Source organism: Lepidochelys olivacea (genome assembly GCF_965140295.1).
Source record: "Lepidochelys olivacea isolate rLepOli2 genome assembly, chromosome: 5".
Lineage (NCBI taxonomy): Eukaryota > Metazoa > Chordata > Testudines > Cheloniidae > Lepidochelys > Lepidochelys olivacea.
Genome location: NC_140415.1, coordinates 110396372 through 110421315, shown reverse-complemented (window position 1 = coordinate 110421315; position 24944 = coordinate 110396372). Strand labels below are relative to the sequence as shown.

General features: G+C 42.2%; 1 protein-coding gene across 5 annotated transcripts in view; it reads right to left on the bottom strand.

Moving 5' to 3' along the window:
* The window catches only part of CCDC171 (coiled-coil domain containing 171), a 226184-nt gene that overhangs the window by 183271 nt on the left and 17969 nt on the right, over window positions 1–24944 (bottom strand). For all 5 annotated transcript variants that reach the window (XM_084628107.1, XM_084628108.1, XM_084628104.1 and 2 more), the window contains exons 5-7: window positions 20809–20983; window positions 14209–14399; window positions 2222–2368 (exon numbers count right to left, since the gene is read on the bottom strand). In XM_084628107.1, coding sequence (XP_084484233.1) covers window positions 2222–2368; window positions 14209–14399; window positions 20809–20983 — 513 coding nt within the window. The remainder of the gene's footprint in view (window positions 1–2221; window positions 2369–14208; window positions 14400–20808; window positions 20984–24944) is intronic.

Here is a 24944-nt window from a genome sequence, read left to right as displayed (position 1 = left end):
ATATGGCAGAATGCAAATAAAACCACGGAGCAGAAGATATACAATTCTCCTCCAAGGAGTTCAGTTACAAATTTAATTAATGCATTATTTTAACAAGCATCATCAGCATGAAAGCATGTCCTCTGGAATAGTGGCCGAAGCATGAAAGGACATACGAATGTTTAGCATATCTGGCACGTAAATACCTTGCAATGCTGGCGACAAAAGTGCCATGTGAACTCCTGTTTTCACTTTCAGGTGACATTGTAAATAAGCAGGCAGCAGTATCTCCCAAAAAAGTAAACAATCGCGTTCATCTTAGCGATTGGCTGAACAAGAAGTAGGACTGAGTAGACTGGTAGGCGCTAAAGTTTTACATTGTTTTGTTTTTGAGTGCAGTTATGTAACAAAAAAATTTTACAGTTGTAAGATGCACTTTCACGATAAAGAGATTGCACTACAGTACTTGTATGAGGTGAATTGAAAAATAGTATTTCTTTTGTTTACTTTTTTTTTTTTTTTTTTTTTTTTACACAGTGCAGCTATTTGTAATACAAAATAATATAAAGGAGCACTGTACTCTTTGTATTCTGTGTTTAATTGAAATCAATTTGAAAATGTAGAAAACACCCAAATATATTTAAATAAATGGCATTATATTATTGTTTAACAGTGCAATTAATAACTTTCTCTCATTATTAATTGCTATTAATTTTTTAATTGTTTGACAGCCCTAATTAGAAGAGCAACAGAATATGAACATTTTTGGTATGCTGCCAAAATTTTGCTAACACTGGTGACAGAAGGGAAGTAGCAATTTGCAAAAGCTTTTATCTCATCTGAACTGAAATGGAATTTCATGGGACAAAGAAAGGCACTTCTTTATGAATTTCAAATGCTTGCTGCAAACAATGACGGCGTTACAGTGTCTCTAGAAAAGGTCACAAGAAACTTTTATAATGGAAAAAACCAAAATATCAGTATCGCTACCCAGCTCCTCCTATACTTTTATTGTATTACATATAATAGCCTACGTTGATCTTCCAAGTTCTAATCTAAATTTCTCTCTGATTTCTTTCTTCACAGGTCCCTGCTTCACTTCTGGCTACAAAGCAGGATCCCTTTCTTTTTGCTAATGGTGGATAAGACGACTCCACTCCATATAAGAGGGCAAGAATTTGGGCAGGCATAATAAAGCAAGTGTTTTAGCCTGATGCTGGAACACTAATATCGGATAAAGCTGGAGGAGGGGTGCTATTTTTATTAGTTTGTACATAGGAAGAGGCGGATGGGCTTGTAGACCCTTTAGTTAATTGCTTGGAGAAGAAGAAACAGGATTGGGGCACTTGTTAGCTTGAAGGGGAAAGAGGAAGTGGAAGAAATACACTATTGCCTCTCATTATAGTGTATATGGCAACACTCATTTTTTCATGTTCTCTGTGTGTATATATATCTTCCTACTGTATTTTCCACTGCATGCATCCGATGAAGTGGGTTTTAGCCCATGAAAGCTTATGCTCAAATAAATTTGTTAGTCTCTAAGGTGCCACAAGTACTCCTCATTACCATTGCCTTTGTCCAAGTCAGAGTCCTACAGAACCACTGATGCTGCTCCTCTACCATCCAAGCCAGCAAAAGGCTCCAAGCCTGAAGCCTTCACCTCCATGGAGCCATCTGGCACAGTTGGCACTTTGCTTCCCCTTACTGAGTTCCTTAACCAGTGGTCTGTCACAGCCCCTGGAAACTCTTACCACCTCTCCCTCAATACGTTATAGAAATAGTTCAACAGCCCACTATTTCTGTAATTATAATGGCGATAAGGGTCAGCAAGATATTGTGCGAGTTAGAGCCATCAGTGGGTGAACAACATTTGCACGCTTTTCTTAAAATAACTAAATACCACCAAAAATTATTTTTTATTATTTGGTGCACCAAGCTCATTCCTTACACCTCTTTGAGCCCTTTTCCATCCAGGGTTCCAGCTCCACAGCAGATAAGACTCTGACTATGCAACAAGTTAGTTGCGTTGGTTTACTTAGCTTTTCAATAAGTTACAAAACAGGTAGGTCATGTTCCATCTTAAATGAAAGTCAAGCATGAACAATTCACAAATTATTCAAAATGACATAACATTAACTCGAGAAATTGCCCCTGTATAGAATTCCAGGATTACTGTAATCTCATGAAATGGAGAACACACACACAAAACACCACTGAATCTGAACAGATAAAAAGTACTTACCTCAAGATCTTTTTTAAGTCTCTCCTCTCGTTCAGTACTGTATTCAAGTTCACTGGCCTGTCGCCGGAGAATGTCAGTGCAGTTATTATGTTCCAGTTCCAGATCTTGTATTTTCTTATGCATATTCTGCAGTGCATTGTTTCGCTCCTGAAAACAATGTGCATTTTACTACCCTACTTTATTTCAGTAAGCACAGTTAACAAAGAGAAGTACCATAGGAGGTAGAGACTGATGGATACATTTGCTTCCAGGTTCTGCCAGCGGGAGTCTCTGTATAGGCCCCCAATGGCAAGAAGTCCACCTGAAGCAGAGGAGAAGGATACCAGTGATGCAAGCTGCCACAACACCGTGATCAACCTGAGGATCTGGAAATGATCACCACTGTCCAAAAAGTGGTGCTAGTTAGAGAAAGTCATGGACAGGGCACCTGGAATATGGGCTAATTCAGCACATCACCAAGGTAGACTCCAATGGTGGAGCTCCTATAGAATCCCAGTTGTAAGTTAAAGTGTGGTTCTATTCTGAAAAGTTACTGCAAAAGGTTCCAGGTTTGTCTTTCACCGGCAGAAGCTCAAATTTGCTCAGTTTACAAGTAAAAGGCGGGACTGATAGTATCCTGGACAAACCTTATGGAAGTAACATCAGCCTAATTCAGTCAAGTTTAATACCTTTGGTTTGCATGTATTAAAAAAAAAAAAAAAAAGCAATGTATTATTGTAGATTGTTTGTAATTTTTCTAGGGATGTGACTAATGTTAGGAATTTCAAATAACTGTTTCACAATATATGTGAAACGGGTTTCCTAGGAGATAGTCGGAAGAAGGTAAACCCTGGGGAGAGGCCCATTGCTTACTGGAATTTCCAGTAGTAGGTAATTAGATCCAAGATCCCTAGACGGTATAAAGGATGGATTAAACTTTGTGCTTGTTCTGAGCTGAAGCTCTGATGAACTTAGAACCACAAAAAAACCCTTTGGGATGGGGGTTCTGAAGGATTGCTCCTGCCAGAGCCCATGTTAGGGTTGGGATGATCTCTGGTATGCTTATTAGCATGCACATAGAGTCTCTTACGGTTTTTTAATATATTTTCTCTGTAGTGCTTCTTACCTTCTGAATAAAACAGGCTTGCACAGGAGGTGCTGTGTGGTACCTTACTCAGTTATTAGTCTCTGAAGAGAAAGCAAGCAGGCCTGCTTAGGGAAAATCTCTTGAGACCCAGAAGCCTAGTGTGGGTGCCCTTGCTGGACCATAGAGGGAGAATATAAATGCAGTTGCCCTGAACTGTGACAAAAGGTATTTTTTTCTAACTTCCAGCCCTGAAAACTCACTCTAAGATCTGAAAGTCAGACTGGACTTTTCACATACCACCAATGACAAAAGGTTCTGATGGCAAAATTATTTCCTCATTGATTCCTGTGCACCTCTTCACTGGTTAGTGGAAGTAGAACTGATTGAAATCTAGTAAACAATTTGGTTTATGATAAATAAAAAGGAACAGACTCCACCTTAGTCTCCTGTAGTTGTCTTGCCTCTGTAGGGCTAACAGAGTGAAGAGCAGCAAAAGTTTATTTTGTCACTGAAGTCAAGCAATACAGATGTGTGGGGTAAAAAGGCACCCTTTTTTACAAAGTGACTCTTCAAAGTAGACTCGCACTTTAAACCCTGCCTCTGTCAGGGAGCGCGCAGTGTAAATACTACTTTGCCTTCTACCATTTTCTCCTCCCCCACAACGTGGGTGGAGAGTGCAATTCGAGACCCAAGTTTGTACTAAAAAAACCTAAAACCCTTGTGTGATTTTAGATTTTCTGGAGAACAGTTTCAGATCGGCAAGTTATTATAAAGGTAAATGACTATTGCATATTACAATCAATTTAGAAAACTGATTATTGCACATTAGATTTGAAAGTGTGCACAGCACGCTGCTTTGTTATTTCAGCTAACGTGACCTCTGTGTGTGATTATTGCTGTAATTCAACTGTCCTATATAAGGCTTTTTCCTTCATTCATTTCTAAAGGTGTTTTGTAACAAACGCATACAGCTCCTCTGTGAGAAGAGGACTGATTAGCTAGTTTGCTTGACAACATTCAGCTGCAAGTTCAGGATATTTAAAACTGTGCTTAGTATCTGCTAATTGGTGTCATTTTTGCTACATCCCTGTTTCTCAACGGATATGTCATAAGCTCAAGATGGGTCAAGAAGGGGTTGTTGTGGGGTCATGACCAGAATGAATCTTTAAAAAGAAGATAAAATTGGCTCTCTTCCTGTCAGTGCTGAGCTGCTACACTAACTCCCCAAGCCTTTACTCTCCCACCAGCTTCTCCATTGATGCAGGGAATTTGACCTCCACTTCATCACACAGAACTTCTCTTCAGCCAACAGGGCTCACTCAGCACCTAGAGAGGTACCTCCTTTCAGCTCCTCCCCCTGCCCAGTACCCAGTGTTGTAGCTCCTTTTTAGGCCACCTTTTCCTTATGCTCAGGTAGCTCCCTAGATAGGAGTGTGAGAAACTTGGCTGGCTGGATGGAAAGAGATGCTGTAAAGTGAGAGGAGGGGAAAAACGGAGCCAGAAAAGTTGAAGTGAGCATGTTTTATGAAAAAAATAATAATAATAAAAAAAAATCACAATATATGTATCACAATACAGCACAAGACAAACGTACAAAATAATACTATGTTGAATACTTGTGATACTGTAACACAAAAACCAAGACAAACCAATATGAGCAGGGAAGTAGTATTTGTCTTTTCTGCTACTCCCGTCTCCTGCGCCCCTCCGCAAGCAAAATTTAAGATGGATACTGGGGATATGGGGTCATGAGCTAGTAAATGGTGAGAATAATTGTGCTAAAATAGCTGCCTAATTTGCCATATTCATTCTCTATACCTATCCTTCTGCCTCAAAACAGACTTCAAAGTATTGCAAGAAGTAAATGCACAAATCAAATTTACTTCATCAAGGTTTAACAAACAGTTTATCCTTTTACAGAAGAGTCTAAATTGCAGAATTTATTCTCCTGTTCAATTTCCTTACTTCCACCTGTTTCCAAATTGGTCAAGAAACAAGATGACTCTTCTTAAGTATTGTTTCCATGTCCCCAAAATCTGTTATACATTTGTTGTTCTGATAACCACTTTATCTAGACAGAGACTGAACAAACGTTATACAAAACTAGGTAAGATTAGTAAGTAAGTTTAAATCAAATGAAGACATACACACATTTCTAACACAGTATCATGCAAAACAATAATCTTTTACACACATTCCAAGACAAATCCAGTCTCCCAGTTAGAGGGGAATTCTCAAAATGTGTAAAGCTTGCAGAGCTGCTCCTAAGCCAGCCTCCTCTCCCCACCAGCTTAAGGAAGTATAGTTAGGGGAAGTGAGAAGGGGGTAATGACACAGGTGGAGAACTCTTCCCTCTTTAGGGCCCCTAGCTAGCTGTTCTATGCTTTTGTACATCTGAGTTGGGGCAACCTGAGACTCAGGGAGCTATAACCAGCTTCCTGATGGTACCTCTTCATTTCCTTTCCTCCTGTGTCAAGATAAGCTTGGAGCAAGAGGCAGAATTTCACCTATAGTCTGGAGGCAGACTTTTTTTTTCCCTAAACGGCCTTTTAAGGCAGCAACAAGTGGATCATACTGAGCAAATATTCTGCTGGGGTACAGCTAGAAAAATTGTAAAAGGTCGGTCTACTCTGGGATATTCATTTATATATTTAATAAAGAATAAGATAAGAGTTTATCTGAAATTTGAAATAATTTCCTATGTGAACAGCATGTGGTGTTTCTCTAAATCCCAACTGGTGAGACTGGAAAGGAAAAAAATATTTCTACTGGAAACTGCTTCAACTGTTTTTATAAACATTGTCTCCACAGGCTGTAAATAATTCAGGTTTCTGGAGATTTTGAGTAGGAATAGTTTTCTGTTTAGAAACTGATTGAACTATTTTACAAAACAGTCTAGATGAACTATAAATAATTAAAGTTTATAGTGCTATACATTGTTTATGGTACTATAAGCTGTCCTTGTGTAAATGTCCATGTATGGTGGATGCACTATCAAGCTAAACCACCACTGGGATCATTATTAATCTATCTGCAGACACCCAGCAGTTCCGTGTAATTACATCTATAGAACCCACAAAAACCATAGATGATAAAAAAAGACCATACAAGTATTGAGCCCCCAATATCCCGAGCACATAGTTAAGCAGGAGCTCCCAAATGTTCCAGAAAGAATAGCTGTGGTTTGGTGGACAGCTCTAAGCTTTTCCATAACTAGTATCAGAAGCAAGACATAAATCCAGTGATTTAGACAGAGGATCTTTAAAGACACAATTTTTCAAAACGGTTTTCTGTGCAGAAAATAGCATGACTGCAATAAACCCTCCTTCTGGTAATAAAAAAGTATTACCAGAGAGATATGCATTTGGTCTTCAAATTCTGCTACTACTGCTATGTCATGTACACTTATTCCTAGAAATTACTAATCATTGGGCATCTCCAAAGTGGGGAGGGGGAGAGAGAGAGAGAGAGAGAACTATTCACACAAGCATTTAGCAGAAAGTGAAGTCTGACAAGACCTTACCCATGTGCAACGGTTGAGGAAACACAAGCCCTTGCTAAAGCTTAAAATGGATTTCCTGAAACCAGCTCCAACTGAGTGTTTTAGAAACCTCAGTAAAAAAAGTAAAAAAGTTGAGCCACGAGAACGTAACAGAAATACAATAATTTTATCATGACCTATCAGATGCTATATAAAAGATCGAGATCCACCAAATATAGTGAGCTACTAACAACCAAAAATAGGTTTAGAGTCTCTTTCAGTTAGGTTATTCATAGGCAGCACGCCATGGTTTCATTGGTGTCTCCTGGAAAGATGACCACTAGTGTAAAATGTATGTGAAAAAATATGGGCAATTGGAAAAGGTATTATGGCACTGCTAAAAATAATCCAAACACTACACTAGAGAAAGTCTGAGCTAAAATCCTATTTTCTACTCTTGTGACACTGAAGTTAGCAACTGTGTGTTTATCAGTATGTTGGCAGATGCTTTTTGGAGCAGGTAATAATGAGAAATGGAGGAAAGCTGATATCTGAACTTGTGCTGGGTCTACATTAGCTGTGCATAAACTAATAGATAGTATTATCTCCACTATGGGGAAGATATGATATTGTTCCCTTTGAACAAACATCCCTTATATTCACAATATAGTACAGAGAACACTAAGGAGGAGGGAAGTGGGATGGAAAGTTCAATTACAATGTTATTTTAAGAATATTCTAGCGCAAGAGCCATAAGTATAGTGATTTTTTTATTCACACATTATGGACTTGGTCCTGAAGGGTACTGAGCTCTCCTGCCGGTTCCCATTGAAGTTAGTGGGAGTTCAGGGCTCTCAGTAGCTCACAGGAGGGCTCCACACCTAATCAACTCCTAAATGAGCAATGGTATCATGTATACTCAAAAGGTACAAGGATAATTGCCTTTCACTGTGTAAGAGGTGCAGGCATGCTTACACACAAAAAAACCCATAGTACTCACCAGGAAAGTATTTTCTAGGTTAACCACAAGGTGATGCTATTGCATTTATTACTGAATTTATGCCTCTTAGTTGTAAACCAGCTAGCATTCCAAGCACACTAGGGAGAGCCACACTGCAGTGTGTTAGAAAGCAGATTATTTTCCCTCTGTCTCCTAAAGACACACTTCAATAGTTTAAGCTGGATTCAATTCTGTATCCTGTTATGAACATTAACTCCAAGCCTGTCTTCAAGAGTTTATGCACTACACTGTTCCTCTAGCTTTCAAAATACAGATTAAGGCCCACATTTTTAAAAGAAACCTCAACTTGTCCTTCAATTTCACACCCAAATATAATAGAGTACACAACTAGAGGTCAGTATTTTAAATGTAGCTGTAAGTGCTCAATGTCAGAGAGACTGGCACACTTTTGCATTCAACTTCCATGATTGTGGCTGCTTGCTGATTTTTTACTCACACGTCAAATCTGGCTATCAAACAAAACAGAATTTAAAACTAAACCACAGATAATTACTATCAACTAGTGATTGAGACAGTCAGTATATATTTAATAAAAATCCATATTTACATGGTATCTTAGGAAGAATAGAAAGCCCATGAGGGAAAATGCAGATTCAAATCAAAGCAGAGGAGTAATAAGGGCAGAGTGCAGCCACCCTGTGAGGAAAGGAGGCTGCTGCTGCTACTGGGTAAAGACACTGAAGCTCAGAGCAGTGATCCCATCTCACGGCTATTCTAGGAATAAGGAGCTATCATCTTTACACCAGCTGATCAGCAACCCTACTTCCTTGACCTCTGTAAATTTAATATGGGGGACCCCCCCCCAAACAGCCCCATATCTTTATTCCACCAAATCCCTTTCAACTTTAAACTAATTGGACAGCAATTATAGATGGCATGTTCAGAGTTCCTCTCCTCCAATTCCATCTTAGACCTTCTCCAATCAGATTTCTACCCCTTGCACTTGACTGTAACTGCTCTTACTATAGTCTCCGATGACCACTTTTCCTATACAAAGCTCAGAACCAGTACTCCATCCTCATCCTTCTTGACCCGTCAGCCCCTCTGGCACAGTCAACCATGCTCCTCTTGAAATCTCATCCTGCCTTCACTTCCATAACTCTGACCTGTCCTGGTTCTCTTTCACCTCTCTAATTATTTCTTCTGCATATCCTGTGGAGGCTCCTCCTCATCTGCCTCAATCTTTCTGTGGAAGGCGGAGGGGAGTCCACAGGGCTCTATCCTTGGTCTCTTTATCTTCTCCCTCTGCAATTTAAGGTAATCTCAATCTCAAATTCAACCACCATCTCCATGCCAATGACTTACAAATCTACCTCTCTACTCCAGACCTGTTTCTTTCTGTCCCCACCTGTCTCTCTCTCTCTGTGACATCAAGTCATGGATATCTAGCCATGAGCGCAAGCTCAATATCACTAAAACAAAGCTCCTAATCTCCTTCCTCCTTATTACTTCCTTTCTCAATCACTGTGGACAACACCACAATCCTGCCAGTCATTCAGGCCATAACCCGGGCATCATCTTTTTTAAAACTCTTCCTTAAAACTCTCCTTTGCCAAGATGCCTACAAAAAAAACAAACAAAAAAACAAAATATATAACAGTTGGGTCACTGATGCACCAATACCACTGCCTCTACGCTGACAAATATCATTTCATTGTCTGCTTGTACTCACCCATCTGTCTGACTTCAAATGCTGTCTCTTATCTTATATTTAGCTGGTAAGCTCTTTGGGGTATGGACCGTTTTGTTCTGTGTTCGTACAGCACTTAGCCCAATCGGGTCCTACCACAGGGTCTGATGATCATGGTGGCACTTCCTGGTGGCTGTCACAGGGATTAGCTCTGCCAGTGCGCCCCCTCCTGGTACTGCCTCTCCCATCATCATCTACACCTGCAGACCAGCCTCAATCCAAGTACTTCAGCATCCTCTTCATGACTCAGCCCTCAGGCCAATCATCATCATCTGTATTTTCCCCTTCCAGGGTTCAGCCAATTATTCCAGCCACTTCCCCCATAGCTAATGGGAGACCCAGGCCCACCCACTACTCCAGGTCCCAGCGCAGGGACCCTGTAGATAGTAGCCTCCTGCTGAGTCTCCTTAACTTCCTTCAATGCTGCTTCAATTCCCTAGGCCACTTTCCCATAGCAGTAGCACCTCCTTCACCCCTCAGGGCTTTCAGCTAGCAAGTCCCAGCAGTCAGCCAGCAACTGCTCTGTCCAAGGTGCTATCCTTGCTGCAGCTTGCCAAGAACACAGTCCTCACTCCTTGGGCTCCCAGCTGCAACTGACTCTTGCTCCACCCTGTAGCTCCTTTTGTACTAGCCCGCTGGGCCCTGATTATCTGCTCCATACAGCCTCTCTTCTATTGGCTGCTTCCAGCACAGCCTCTCTAGGCTGCTTGGAGGACTCACTTCCACTGCTCTTTCATAGAATATCAGGGTTGGAAGGGACCTCAGGAGCCCATCTAGTCCAACCCCCTGCTCAAAGCAGGACCAATCCCCAACTAAAGCATCGCAGCCAGGGCTTTGTCAAGCCTGACCTTAAACACTTCTAAGGAAGGAGATTCCACCACCTCCCTAGGTAACGCATTCCAGTGTTTCACCACCCTCCTAGTGAAAATGTTTTTCCTAATATCCAACCTAAACCTCCCCCACTGCAACTTCAGACCATTACTCCTTGTTCTGTCATCAGCTACCACTGAGAACAGTCTAAATCCATCCTCTTTGGAACCACCTTTCAGGTAGTTGAAAGCAGCTATCAAATCCCCCCTCATTCTTCACTTCCGCAGACTAAACAATCCCAGTTCCCTCAGCCTCTCCTCATAAGTCATGTGTTCCAGACCCCTAATCATTTTTGTTGCCCTCCGCTGGACTTTCCAATTTTTCCACATCCTTCTTGTAGGTGAGGCCCAAAACTGGACACAGTACTCCAGATGAGGCCTCACAATGTCGAATAGAGGGGAACATGTCCCTCGATCTGCTGGCCATGCCCCTACATATACATCCCAAAATGCCATTGGCCTTCTTGGCAACAAGGGCACGCTGTTGACTCATATCCAGCTTCTCGTCCACTGTAACCCCTAGGTCCTTTTCTGCAGAACTGCTGCCTAGCCATTTGGTCCCTAGTCTGTAGCGGTGTATGGGATTCTTCCGTCCTAAGTGCAGGACTCTGCATTTGTCCTTGTTGAACCTCATCAGATTTCTTTTGGCCCAATCCTCTAATTTGTCTAGGCCCTCTGTATCCTATCCCTGCCCTCCAGCGTATCTACCTCTCCTCCCAGTTTAGTGTCATCTGCAAACTTGCTGAGGGTGCAATCCACGCCATCCTCCAGATCATTTATGAAGATATTGAACAAAACCAGCCCGAGGACCGACCCTTGGGGCACTCCGCTTGATACCGGCTGTCAACTAGACATGGAGCCATTGATCACTACCCGTTGAACCCGACAGTCTAGCCAACTTTCTATCCACCTTATAGTGCATTCATCCAGCTTTTATGGGACAGAGTGCGGAAGGCCCATGAGGCCTCCATTAACCCCTTCCACTCTTGTATGGGGTAAACGAACACCCCATCACAGGTCCTGGTCCATCACCAGTGTCCACGCTCCTACTGCTATTACTACTACTACTACTATTACTAAGGGGCTATCCATAAATTATATAACACATTAAGGGGTAGGTGGGTCCTTAATTGTGTGTGTTTGTTCAGTATTAGAAAGTTTTACAAGGGACAGAAAATCCACAAAAATGTGTTATGTAACTTATGGACAGCCTCTAATAATACAGGACCTTCAGCAGTTTTAAAAAAAAAAAAGGGGGAAAAAGAAAAAAGGAAAGACACACATACACTGCACACAGCACCAGCCTACTACTTGATTTCTGCTCATCATTTCACCAGCATAGCATCATTACTAGGTCCTACCTTCAAACAGAATGTAAAGATTGCTCTGGGAATCAAAATACAGGGAGTGATTCTCCCTGCTCCGTTCTCTATACATTGCTCCTAAAGTCACAGCAAAAATCTGACCCAGGATCTAAATTTAAACCATTTAGTTAAAAGAGTATGGGGGGGTTGAGGTAAATTAAAAACAAAAAACAAAAATAGCACCTGACATATACTTGTGGACTTATTTACAAAGAGTGGAATGGATCAATAACATGTTCTAAAGTTACACAGGAGAAGATTCAGCATTTTTAATAAATGTAGAGATAGAGAAAATAAAGTTTCATTATGGGGTGTTTCATCAAGCATTTGTCTAATGTAACTACTCAGACTGGCTTTTGTAGTCCTCCTACTTGTTGAACCAGAACAATTCTTAATACATCTTCTGATACAAATAGAGACACAGTAATTGTTCCATCAGGACACTGCAGACATTTGTTAAATGTATAATATAATGTGTAACTATCTGTTATCATAACTAAAGCCTCAAAAATAGGGGTCTGAATGTTTGGGGGACCAGTGATTTAGTGACATGACTGAACTTTTCACCATTAGCTTAACTGATTTATATTCAGCTCAGGTCAATAGTGACCAAGATTTATCTTCAGTGACCTGTGCAAAATAATTTTAGTGGTTAGAGACAATGTCCACTTCAAAGTCAATTACACAACTGGCATGCTTGCTGACAGTCTTAGAAGAATGGCCTGGGTTCAAATGGAGATGAAAAATTAATTGCCTTCTCTTTAAAGGGGAAGACCAACGGTACTGGATCTGTGGACTTTCCCCTGCACAGAAAAAAGAGACATTGATTTTTTAAAAAGCTACTGCTGCCCATTCTTCCCTGCTCTGTGGATAAATAGTGTAGTTCAATCTCCAGGGATCAAATAGGTCAACACCTTTCACAATTACTATATTCACAAGATTTTTAAAATTAATTAAAGCGTTGACAGCTATTAAATGATCTATTAATAAAATGAATTAAGCGATGGTATGATGCTTGGCTTATCCTATGTACATAATAGGCATTTTTTTTTAGTTAGTGCTTTATTATAAATAAAATACCTGCAACATAAACTGGAACTCTCTTCTTTCTGCTTCACACTGCTCTAACTGAAACCTAAACTCCTTTAATGCTGTCTCTCTGATTTGCGATTCCAGCATATTCCTCTGCTCCTTGTGATGCTCCAGAGTCTCCTTGATGCAGACAGTCTTGTTTTATTATTAAAACTCATAAGAAGTTACAAAATCCTATTTAAAAAAGTGTTACATATAATAATATCAAATCTACTGTGCCTCAAAGAACCATTTAATCCTTGCTGTCTAGTCTTACAGACATGTAGATCTGGGCTGAAAGTGTATTTAAAAAATCACTTCCATGACTAGCATCCTACCCGTAGGCTTGCACGGATTGGGATTTAGCTTCTAGGCTACCCAAGACCTAGAACGCTTCATGTTACTTCTCAGAACTCCTTGAGGCTAGCACAGGAATGGAGTTGATTGGATTGGAAGAAAACATGTCCAACTGTTCTCAGCTCAATGTGAAGTCTTAAAAGGAGAAATAAAAGAGGAAAACGGGAATATCCAAGAATCTCCCCCCTTGTCTAAATACATGAAGATGGGCTCTAAAGGAGTGATCTGTTCTTTTTCTCTCTGTCATGTTTGTGGACAGTCACTTCTCATCAGGCATATCTACATTTGAGCTGGGAGGTATGATTTAGCTGAGCTGCCACCTGTGTTAACCCAGCTACACTGCTATTTTTAGCACACTAGCTTGAGACGACCTAGTGTCGGTATATCTACACAAGCTGGGACTTACAGCTCCAGTTCAAATGGAGATGTACCCTCTTGCATAGTTAGTGCAAGATGTCACCACAGGGCACAATAAAGTTGTTTGGGTGCCTTAATTTTGTTGTTGTTTTGGAATACAAATTAACGCAAAGACTTATCTGAAGAGCAGCATGCAACTGCAATATAAGAAGAAGCCTGACAATCTGTCTTGATGTACGAGGCATTTTTGCCAAATGGCAGAAAATTTTGGCACCAACAGTTCAGCACCACCTGCAGAAATGCTAGCTTTAGACTAGGCACCGAAAGTCATCACTGTGTCACCCTGTTCTGAGTGTTTAGAACACCAGCAACTAACTGCAGCCCTATCTACACTAATGTTTCCACTGTAACCATCAGTGGAGCTTCTCTCCATTTCACACAGGCCATATACAAAATTTGTTTTTTTAAAAGTAGTAAGTTTGGAGACTTTTTTATATAAGAATCAGTGACTCAGGAGTTGTATATTGCTACAGTATAACCCTCAAAAGGAAGAAAGAGTGTACTTTTGTAAGTCTGTGCTGAAATATTTCACATTCTATGGAACATTGTCTGACTTTTTTCTTTTGTTCAGAAAAAAATTATTCATGCACAAATAAAAAGTCCAGACATTATTATGTCACTCCATTCATTACTTGTATTTAAACTTTATACCTGTATAACATTTTCCAGTTTAGTCCTCTCCTTCAGAAGTAACTCATATTCACTATTACAGGTCTTGAGGATGTTATCTTTCTCTTCTAAGTCACTTGTAAGTCTTTGCTGCTGTTCCTTCCAATTCTGCTGAGAAATATGAAACACTTTCTCGGTCTCAGCCAATTTCTGTTGAAGCTCTGCATTCATGCCTATTATTTAAAAGAGAAACATCGTCTGCTAAGTTAATTTTTTTTAAAGAAGGTAAAAGTAGTGTTAGCTCTACTATGTATTCAGATCCTTTAAGCATGTAACAGAAAAAAGGTTAGAATAGTAATGATTCTGGAGCTGTAGATTACTTTTGATATTATACTGCAGCAATAATATCAATAGTTTGCATTTCTGTAGCATCTTTCATAAGAGATCTCAAAATGCTTTACAGACTTTAATAAATTGAACCTCACAACATCCCTATGAATAGTTAGGAATTAACTCCATTTGTAAAATGGAGAGACTGAAACTTGGAGTGGTTAACTTCATATTTCCATATAGTTCGTTCCCCTTGCCCAACTGATTTCCATGTTTTGTTTTGGGTATCACTTGTACACAGATATCACTTTCTGTATCTCCTTCACTAGGTGTCTTTTTACTTGGCTTTCTTTCTTCAGCTTCAACTCCTGTCTTCACCTTAACTTCCTTCAGCCCAATTCAATATTGATAGTCTGCTAACAGATAAGAGCATCCTTCGACAAAAGCTCTACCAACTACTTCTCCCTTCTATATAGGTTATCCTGGTATCCATTACATACCATCTAGAAGCTAGGAACTCACCACATCTGCCGTCTGTCACATGTATAACTGTAACACTGCCCCGCCCAATACTCTAGTACTCTTCCTTTCAACCGTGATTCATACTGATTTCTCCTGTCTCCAACTACTGTAATTCCCAGCTCTCTAAAGATCACTATGTCCAATAGGGGGAACACAGTCTCTGTATCCCCAAATCTCAATTAGTTTCTCATTTAGTTCAAAATCCAGTATACAATTAATTGAAGGTTCAATTCCCTTACCTAATCTCAACTCCCTTTTCTAACAATTCTATATACTCTCTGAATACCAGACTTCCTTCTGTCTCTTTCCCCAACCCCTCCAAATTGGGGGATCTCTCTCACTCACTGCCTTCCCATACTTGTGAACAGCCTCTCTATATTTCACTTGATTTTCTTCAAATCCCATTACAGGACCCAACTCTTCTACCCGACTAACTCTTAATCCTTTAAAAAAAAAATAAAACAACAAATCCTAAATTATTCTGGGCTTCCTTGTTGCCCCATATGCAGCCTGACCTAACTTAGCCTCTTTAAAAATCCTCTTACTCTGCAGGAAACATTTAGACTCCAACTCTACAACTGCATGCAAGTGATTGGGCCCCTTTACACTGACCCAGAGCCTCACTGACTTCAGTGAAGATTCGCACTGGGGTATACATGTGCAGGAGCTATAGAAGATCCTGAAATATAAGTTAGACTGGACAGAAAAGGAATAAATTTTCCAAAGAAACTCTCTGTTGTTAAAGGAAGCTCAACCTCCATGACAGGAAATCCCATTCAGGATAGGATGGTATATTATAGAGTCAAGATTGTATGTATTTGTGTTTGTACCCCTGCCCTAAACTAAACTAAAGATGCTGCCAGTATGGTCTGTTGAAACCCGTGTTACTATTACTATTTTATGTATATGGTTGATCAGCTACAAAGTAGTGGTTCATTTTTCAGATGTGGATTTCATATTAAGCTAACTTTACATTATTTGAGTTTCTCATTTTACTTAATACACAGTGTGGTACTGAGAGGTAACTGAGCACAACTTTCAAATGCAGAGATCTTCACAAGTTCCTCCCTTCCACGATCATTTTCTCATTTCTTCTAAATTTTAAAAGTGCAAAAAAGAAAAAAGATTTTCTAAAATGGGTTACAGACAGGATAAACTAAGGGGAAAAAGATAATTAATGGCACAAACCAAAGGTTGCCAGAGGAGAAAGAAGAATCCACAGAAAAGACTGGAAGACTTAGGGTTGCCAACTTTCTAACCGCACAAAACCAAACACCCTTGCCCCACCCACTTCCCTAAGGCCTCTTCCCTTCTCAGAGTCCCCTCCCCCTGCTCACTCCATCCCCCCCCACTCTGTTGCTCGCTCCCCACTACCCTCGCTCACTTTCACCAGGTTGGGGCAGGAAGTTGAGGTTGGGGGCAGGGGGACTGTGAGGGCTCCCGCTGAGGATGCAGGCTTCAAGGTGGGGCCAGAAATGAGGGGTTCAGGGTGCAGGAGGGGGCTCAGGCTAGGGCAAGGGGTTGGGGCACGGGAGGGGGTGAGGGCTCTGGGTGGGACCATGGATGAGGGGTTTGGGGTGCAGGATGAGGCTCCAGGCTGGGACCAAGGAGTTCAGAGTGTGGGAGGGGGCTCCACGCTGAGGCAGGGGGTTGGAGTGTGGGCTCTGGGGTAGGACCGGGGATGAGGAATTTGGAGTACATGAGGGGGGCTCCGGGCTGGGGCCAAGAGTTTTGGTGTGCAGGAGCGGGTTCAGAACTGGAGTAATGTGTTGGAGCACAGGAGGGGATTCGGGGTATGGAGGGAGTTTAGGTGTGGGACAGGGCTCAGGGCTGGGTCAAAGGATTGGGAAAGGGGTGTAGGGCGCAGGCGGTGCTTACTTCAGGCAGCTCCTGGAAGCGTCAACATGTCCCTCAGCTCCTAGGTGGAGGTGCGGCCAGGTGGCTCTACACACTACCTCCGCCCACAGCTGCAGAGCTGGCACTCGGGGCAGGGTGCGGAGCCGCCCTGGCTGAACCTCTGCCTAGGAGCCAAGGCACATGTCACCATTTCTGGGGAGCCTTGATGAGCCAGGTATAGAGTCTGCCAGCCTTGTACCAACGCGACTTAACAGCCCGGTCAGCAGTGCTGGACGGAGCTGCCAAGGTCCGTTTTCGACAGGGTGTTCCGGTCAAAAACCAGACACCTGGCAACCCTAAGAAGACTGCAAGCTCATAGAGGGGCCCATCTAATAAAGCATTAAACCATTGAGATGAGGGCCATTAAGCAGCAAGCAATCAAGAAAAGACTGGAGAAGGCTCCAATCCACTGGGGAGAATGAACGTTCAGCCATAAACTGATAGAGAACAGAGAAGCAACATAATCCTGACTGGACTCTTTTCATCGGCTAATTAGTTCATTAAACCTAGAAATAGTCACAAAACAAGATTTTGACAGCTGGCACTTTAGGTAGATTGTGTCTTACAATGCTCAATGATTAAATTGGAGATGCTGAAAAGCTGATAAAAGAATGCTATGATTAGTAGGTATAGGAAGGAACATAGAGAACTTTTCTATAAATAGGAAACTAACAACTAAGTCTTTAGCCTGCAGTGTTTAATGATGGCTTGCAAAAGAAACCACATTGAATTTGTGCCTTTTCCCCCCACTTCTCCTTGCAATGTATACGGCACCCCTGAAAGCCAAAGGATTTTTAATTTCAAGGAAGTAGAAAAAAAAACAACTTGGCTGGTATTTCTAAGGTAATTGCCATGTCAAATCTAGTGTTCTTTCTTGGAAAGCTCAAAAATATGAATTAAGAGCATTCTAGCCCCTTAATTGAATGAGTGGGGTTGCTGAATCCTAAACACAGATATATTTTATCCTAACTATTTAAGCTAAAAAGGTGGTGTATTTTAACAATAACAAATCACTTCCCTTTTCAATCACAAACCTGCCAATTATCCACTCAGTCTTTCAGAGTATATTAGGCCATATAAAAGACAAGTAGAAAAAAAGCTTCATTAAAAACAACACCCACACACCACTCTCAAGTCCTCTTTCACACATGACAAGTAAAGAAAAAAAGCACAAACCCCAGGTTTTTTTTTAAACTTTGCATGTGACTGTAATGTAAGGAACGTTGCATGGAAGGAGAATAAAGAATGGGACAAAAAGAAGTTGAAAATGATGGCTGAGAGGCAGACAGTTGAGCAAAAGCAGCTTAAACTTCTTGCAGAAGTCAGAAGAAAGATTCAAAGAGGACAGTGTTATGTGATGCTTTGGGAAATCTATATACAGAGGATGTTTGATATTATGAACTCTGTGTATATCTATATCAAATTACAAACTCCATTTTGATGGTACGGCTAGTCTGTGCTTTCTCTGCTGTTTTTTACCTCCATCTTTGGATGAAAGTCCAAGGGGTGGTTACACCAGGCTAAAAATGGAGCTAAGTCTCGATGATGATCCATTCAAATAGAGCAGTGGTTCTCAGCCAGGGGTCTGAGCCCCCTGGAGGGCTGTGAGCAGGCTTCGGGGGTCTGCCAAGCAGGGCCAGCATTAGACTCACTGGGGCTCAGGGTGGAAAGCTGAAGCCCCACTGCATGGGTCTGAAGCCCAGGGCCCTGAACCCCATCACTTGGGGTTGAAGCTGAAGCCTGAACAATGTAGCCTTGGGGGGGCCCCCTGTGACATGGGGCCCTGGGCAACTGCCCTATTTGCTACCTCTAACGTCGCCCCTGGCTTTTATATGCAGAAAAGCAGTTGTTGTGGCACAGGTGGGCCACGGAGTTTTTAAAGCATGTTGCAGGGGCCTAAGACAGAAAAAGGTTGAGAACCCCCGAAATAGAGCACTCTTAGGCAAAAAGATGGCTGTGATGGGGCATCTGCCCCACACTGGGCTCTAAGGGGTTAACAGAGCCCTAGAGAGGCTGCGCAGGAGGCAGCTAATAAGAGAAGGGCTGAAGGGAGCGCCCAATCAGGGCCATGCAGGCCCATATAAAAAGGGAACTGCAGGATAGAGGAAGGCAGTTCTCTGCAGGAAGCCCAAGGAGGAAGGACTGGGTCTCTGGAGGGCTGAAAGAACTGCCAGCCCCCTGGACAGAGCAGGGACTGGGGGAGCAAGAGACAGCTCCTAGCCAGTTGCTGGGGTTTGCAAGTGGAGACCCTGAGGTAAGGGCAAAGAGGATGCTGGGGCCACAAGGAGGTGGCCAGACCATTTGATGCAGTAGCCACTAAGGAAAGTGGCTGAACAGCGGACTGCAGGTCCCCCAAAATGGGGGGGGAAGCACAGCATGCGGCATAGCCGGAGGATTGTGTTGCTGAAGAGGATGCAGCGATCCTTAGAGAGATGTGGGTCCTAGAACAGGAGTGAGGGTGGTGAGGCACTACCTGAAGAGGGTGTGCTAACGTGCAGAGTTAATTCCCAAGACAGCCAGCAGGAGGTGCTAGAGTGGTGAATGCACCCAGTTAAAATGGTTATCGCCCAGAGTAAACTATTTTTTCAAGTCTGAACTCCAGGTGGGCTGGTAACAAGGAATGGATCACTTGCTGGGAGACTACGGTCATCTGATGAAGCTGATCAATGGGTCACCTGACAAAGGGGACAGGAGGTAATAAAAAAAAATCTCTTATCAGCCATTTCAAAGTGTGGGGAGAAGGAGATAATGATGCTGATGGCTAGTCTAGACTCCGTATTCCAGAAGAGAAGCCATGTGCAGGTGGGAAAGGGAGAGAGAGGATCCAGGACTCCTTAAAAGACTGACCTAATCCCAAACAACATCTCAAATGTGGTGAGGAAACGGAGGCAGGGAAATACAAAAAGGCATTTTATTGTTTTGTGTAGATATGTATATATTCTGTGCTATCTAAAGTAAAGAATGATTAGTTTTTGAATCTCTTACGATGTCTCTGTGTTGTGTGCTTCAACTATTAGGTGTCATTGGAGAAGTAAACTGTAACCTATGGTGCCCACAAAATTGGAGCTCTGGGAGTGTTTAAGGCACTGGGTGGCCCATGGAGGAGTCAGCACTAGTTCTGAGAGATTAGGGCAAGTGCACTGTGAGGTCCCACTTCCGTGAAGGGGTGACAACCTGTGCTCAGGAAGTATGCTATAGGCCACTCTGAAACCAGTCTGGAGCCTATTCAGGCTCAGGAACTCGCAACACACAGGCTTAGCATGGTGGGACTTAAACACTCTTCAAGTTGTTTACCTGGAGGAACTTTACTAGAACTGTAACACATTATCAGAGTTGCAGGGAAGAAAGAGAAGCAGTTATATCTCATTTCTAACTCTTCTATGAAAGTAGACTAGAGAAATGACCAGATGAGAAGTGACCAGGCATAGGCAAAGGTTTCTACAATAGAAATGGAGAAAAAAGGAAGAACTACAAGTTATATAAAATATACAAGATATAGTAACAACATAAATGTGGGGAGAAAAGAACAAAGGAGTCAAATACCACCAAGGATATGTACCTGAACAACAAGGACGATATTTGGAATTTGATTCTGATATAAAGGATAGACCAAGAGAAGAGTTGTTCGTGAGTGGGGAATGGAGAGCTGAAGGAGAGGAGATGGGAGGTTTAGTATGTTTGTTTTAATTTGGCAATGGGCTATCCAGGATAGTTTCACAAAGGGAGTTGGAGAGGAGGCTGGAAATATGAGGTAGAGCTAAAACCAACCCAACCCAGGGATGACTAGAAAACCAAATTAAGTCACTACATCTTTTGTCTACTTGACTCATAATACAGAGGTTCTGGACTAACAAACTTAGTCGCTGTTGGGTGTTTGACGTTTTTGAAACATACCTTGCAGCTGCTGAAATCGAGTGCTAGCTTCACATAACTTTTCCTCTGCAGAGTATCTTTCAAGACCAGCATCTTTTCTGGCAATGACAAGTTCATATTCCAGACTTTGTCGAATGGCCTCTCCTTTCTCAACTTCAGATCGCAACCTGGCAATCTGGCTTTCATAGTTGGACAGCTAGAAGAGGAATTAGTTTAAGAAACTATTAATGTATCTATCATTAATTATAATTATGTATTAACTTTTCAAAGAAACACTAATAAAGAGGGATTTTTCCCCCCCAGATCAGATTGGTAGTGACCATGGGGAGGAGGGGTAAAAGGAGGGCTTGTCTTTCTTTGCAGTGGGTGGGTGCAGGTCACTTACCAGAATTATCTGGGAATATCTCACTTAATCAATTCCCTGCCATTGCTGGGTCCTCAGGCATTGGTACACCTTTCTCCCTCCTATTCTCTCCCTGTAGCAAATAACAGTCTAGTCTCCTGTGGGCTGTAGTACTTTGGGCTAATTTCCATTGTTGGGTTTATTGTGTGGGTGGTGTTGGTGGCCTGTGATCTACAGGTCACACTAGATGATCTGCTGGTCCCTTCTAGAATCAGAGTTTATGGCCAGAAGATTTTAAAAGTTTCTAGATTTTTTTTTTCATTTAAGTCAAAGACAAAAACACTCCTTGGCTTCACTGGTGCAGGGTTGGTCCCTAAGGGTATTGTAAACACTGAGGTTGGAGGTGAGATTAAAGAGTAAACCAATACTGAAATCAATCTAGTACAGCTAAATATGTCAGTGAAGATCTGACAGAATGGGCTGTATAAGCTCCCCAAGGGTCCTGGGTATGAACCTGTGTTGCTAGGCCATACTGAAACATGTGATGTAATGTCTTCACTGCTAGTTTTAGCTGTACTAGATTAATGCTCATGCGGGTATGCCATCACACCTTCAACTGCTGTGTAAACATACCCTAAGATATGGCAATGAACGTCAATGGATACTAGTCCAGACATCACAATCAAGGGGTTTTATTTATTTGTTTTAAAAATGAACTCATCCAATAACTTTTTGTAAAGCAAATATAAATACTAACATTCCTTTTCTTCTAAAAATCATGCAGAGTATCTGAAAAAAAAATCTGTAATTTTATAATATTGTTCTCTCCTCCCTTTAAATAAATGGCTGCAAATGAGGTAGACATTGCATCCAAGTGGCAGTTTGCAGGTGTATTTACTAGAGCTTTTGCATCAGCATTTTTTTCAGTTTGTTAAATGAGTATGCGGACAATAATCAGACTAATAATAACCACCCAGCAGCATAAATACTAATATATAATTAACTTGATCAACATTAAATAATCAAATGGAAACAACAATTTAACTCAGTCAGATGACAAATTAAAAAAAAAGGGGGGGGCCCCACAGGGAAACACTTCAGAAAATCCTTTGGCCTGCAACTCACATAGGAATGTGCATTAATCCTTCCCTTCCCCCATGTCACCCACCAAATCCTATCAAACTAATGGTTTTGTGGGGTGCCAAGAAAGTAATCAATTTCAGACTGGGGGAGGGTAGGGGCAAATTCTGGAGTCCCAGGGTCCTCCTGGAAAATGCCATCAGCAGCTCCCTCTTTTACAACAAAAAGGTTCCAGCAACTATGTAGGCTTGCCAACTTTCTACTCACACAGAACCGAATTGCCTTGCCTTGCTCTTTCTGAGGCCCCACCCCTCACTCACTCCATCCCCCCTTCCTCTGTCACTCGCTCTCCCCACCCTTGTGCACTTGCTCATTTTTACCAGGCTGGGTCAGGAGGTTGGGATGTGGGAGGGGGTGAGAGCTCTGGAGCAGGGGCAGGGCCAGGGATGAGGGGTTTGGGTTGTAGGAGGGGGCTCCAGGCTGGGGCTGAGGTATTCAGCGTGCGGAGGGGGCTCTGGGCTGGCGCAGGGGCAGGGGGTTGGGGCACGGGAGGGAGGAGTGAGGGCTCTGGGGTAGGGCAGGGGATGAGGGGTTTGGGGTGCAGGAGGGTGCTCCGTGCTGGGACTGAGGTGTATGGAGGACAGGAGGGGGAATCAGGTCTGGGGCAGGGGTGCGGGAGGGGGTCAGGGGTGCAGGCTCCAGGCAGTGCTTACCTCAAGCAGCTCCTGGAAGCAGCGGCATGCCCCTCCAGCTCCTATGTGGAGGCGTGGCCAGGCAGCTCTGTGCGCTACCCCGTCTACAGGCGCTGCCCCCGCAGCTCCCACTGACCACGGTTCTCAGAGCTGCAGAGCCGGCGCCTGGGGTGGGTGCAGCGTCCAGAGCCACCGACTGCCCCTGCACATAGGAGTTGGAGGGGGGACATGCTGTTGCTTCCATGAGCCGCACAGAGTCATAGCAGGCTGTGCTACCGACCCGGCCCCAGGCGTCTCAGTCAAAAACCGGACACCTGGCAATCCTACAACTATTGCAGTACATCACAGGGAAAGGAGCAGTCTCTGAGGTAAGAAAGTCTTAGGCCTTTGGGAGCTTCATAGTCATTGTGACCTACACCTTAAACAGTTCATCACTGTAACCGCCCATACAACTTCCTTGGAATTCCTTTCATACTGAGATATTTTGTGTGTAAAAAAAAAAAAAAAAGTTTGGGAGGCAGGGGATATACTTATGAACGCTGGAGAAATTTCACAAGTATTTCCCACCATTCCTAACACCACTTCACCTATACTAGCATTAGCAACATTGGAAATCCCAAAATAGATGGGTTGCTAGCCATCACCAAGGTTTTCAAAAAAGTAGCACAAACTTCTGAGCAAAGCTAGTCAACCAACAGACCACTGGCAGCTGCTAACAGGTTTACTGGGATTCCCTACATTCCAACCATTTTGGGGGCTGAACTAAGTCATAGCAATAGTGGGACACTTACAAAATGGTTTTAGTGTAGACGGGTCCAAAGTTGATTACCACTTTTTCTATACTCTCTGTCAAGCTTACTTTTAATATACATGCTTTATACTGCTAAGCTTGATGTTCAAGTTCACTTTAATAGATTTTTTTTAAATCTTCTCTTGATTTCTCTAGTGTTCCTTTATTTCAATACTTAGATTGTAAAACATTTTTCAAGCATAAGACTTTAAGATACGATAAAAGTGAAATCAGTCTGAAAGGAAATATTCATTAAACAACAGATGCAAGTGAGTTAACATAATATTCTTATGTGGAATTTCAAAATTACACAAGCTGAGCAGCTGAAAGCATTTTAAGGTGTGTCCAATTTGGACGTTTTGGTTTTTGCACCAACTTAATTTACAAGTTACAATTGACTTCCAGATGGAATAAAAACATAACCTGCATTCAAATCCTCATGGCCTGTAAAATAAAAAATAGCTCATTAAGATGACTGACTTGAGTTGTATCTTGTAATCATGTACACTATTAGGCAATCCCAGTCATTGAATTATTAATGGAGGCAGCAATCCTCTACCAGGAAAGTGACACTTCGTTTGATGCCACTTATTACTAACCATAACAGCTGTTGTCAGAGCTGTTATTAAATAAAGTGAGACATTCCATACAGGGTTGGTGGATATAGGTAAACAACAATTTCCTCTGATTCCAGTAAGGGTTTTCTTCAGGATGCATTTTCATACAAAACGACAATTCATGTAGTCAGCATTTCATTCCATTGTGATTATTTTGTTGCCCAGGTGCTTCTAATTTCACCAGGTTGCACTGATCTGGCCAAAGCCTTATCTACAGTAGATAATCGTACCATTTAAACTTGAAACAGAGGGTTGGCACTGGGAGCAAGCTGAAAGGTTTCAGGCTTTCCACACCAATCAGCATCACCCTGCTTTAGGTGTACATGTTTTCTGGGTGCATGGCTCAAACCTCATATGTTTCAGCATCACGCTCCATCAGGTCTCCACAATTCACTTTGCTTGCACTACCAGCAAAGCACAAAACAAAGCAGATCAACAATACCACACAGCAAGGGGGACTGAGGAGGAGAAAGGAGTGATCCCTTACTAGTTAAATAAGATTTCCTCACTTACATGTCAGTACTGCAATAAACTCCATGTGTGTAAGCCCCTGAACACATACACACACATACACACACACACGTCCTCTGAAATCAGTGAGGCTCCATGTCAGCACATGCAGAATCAGGATCAAA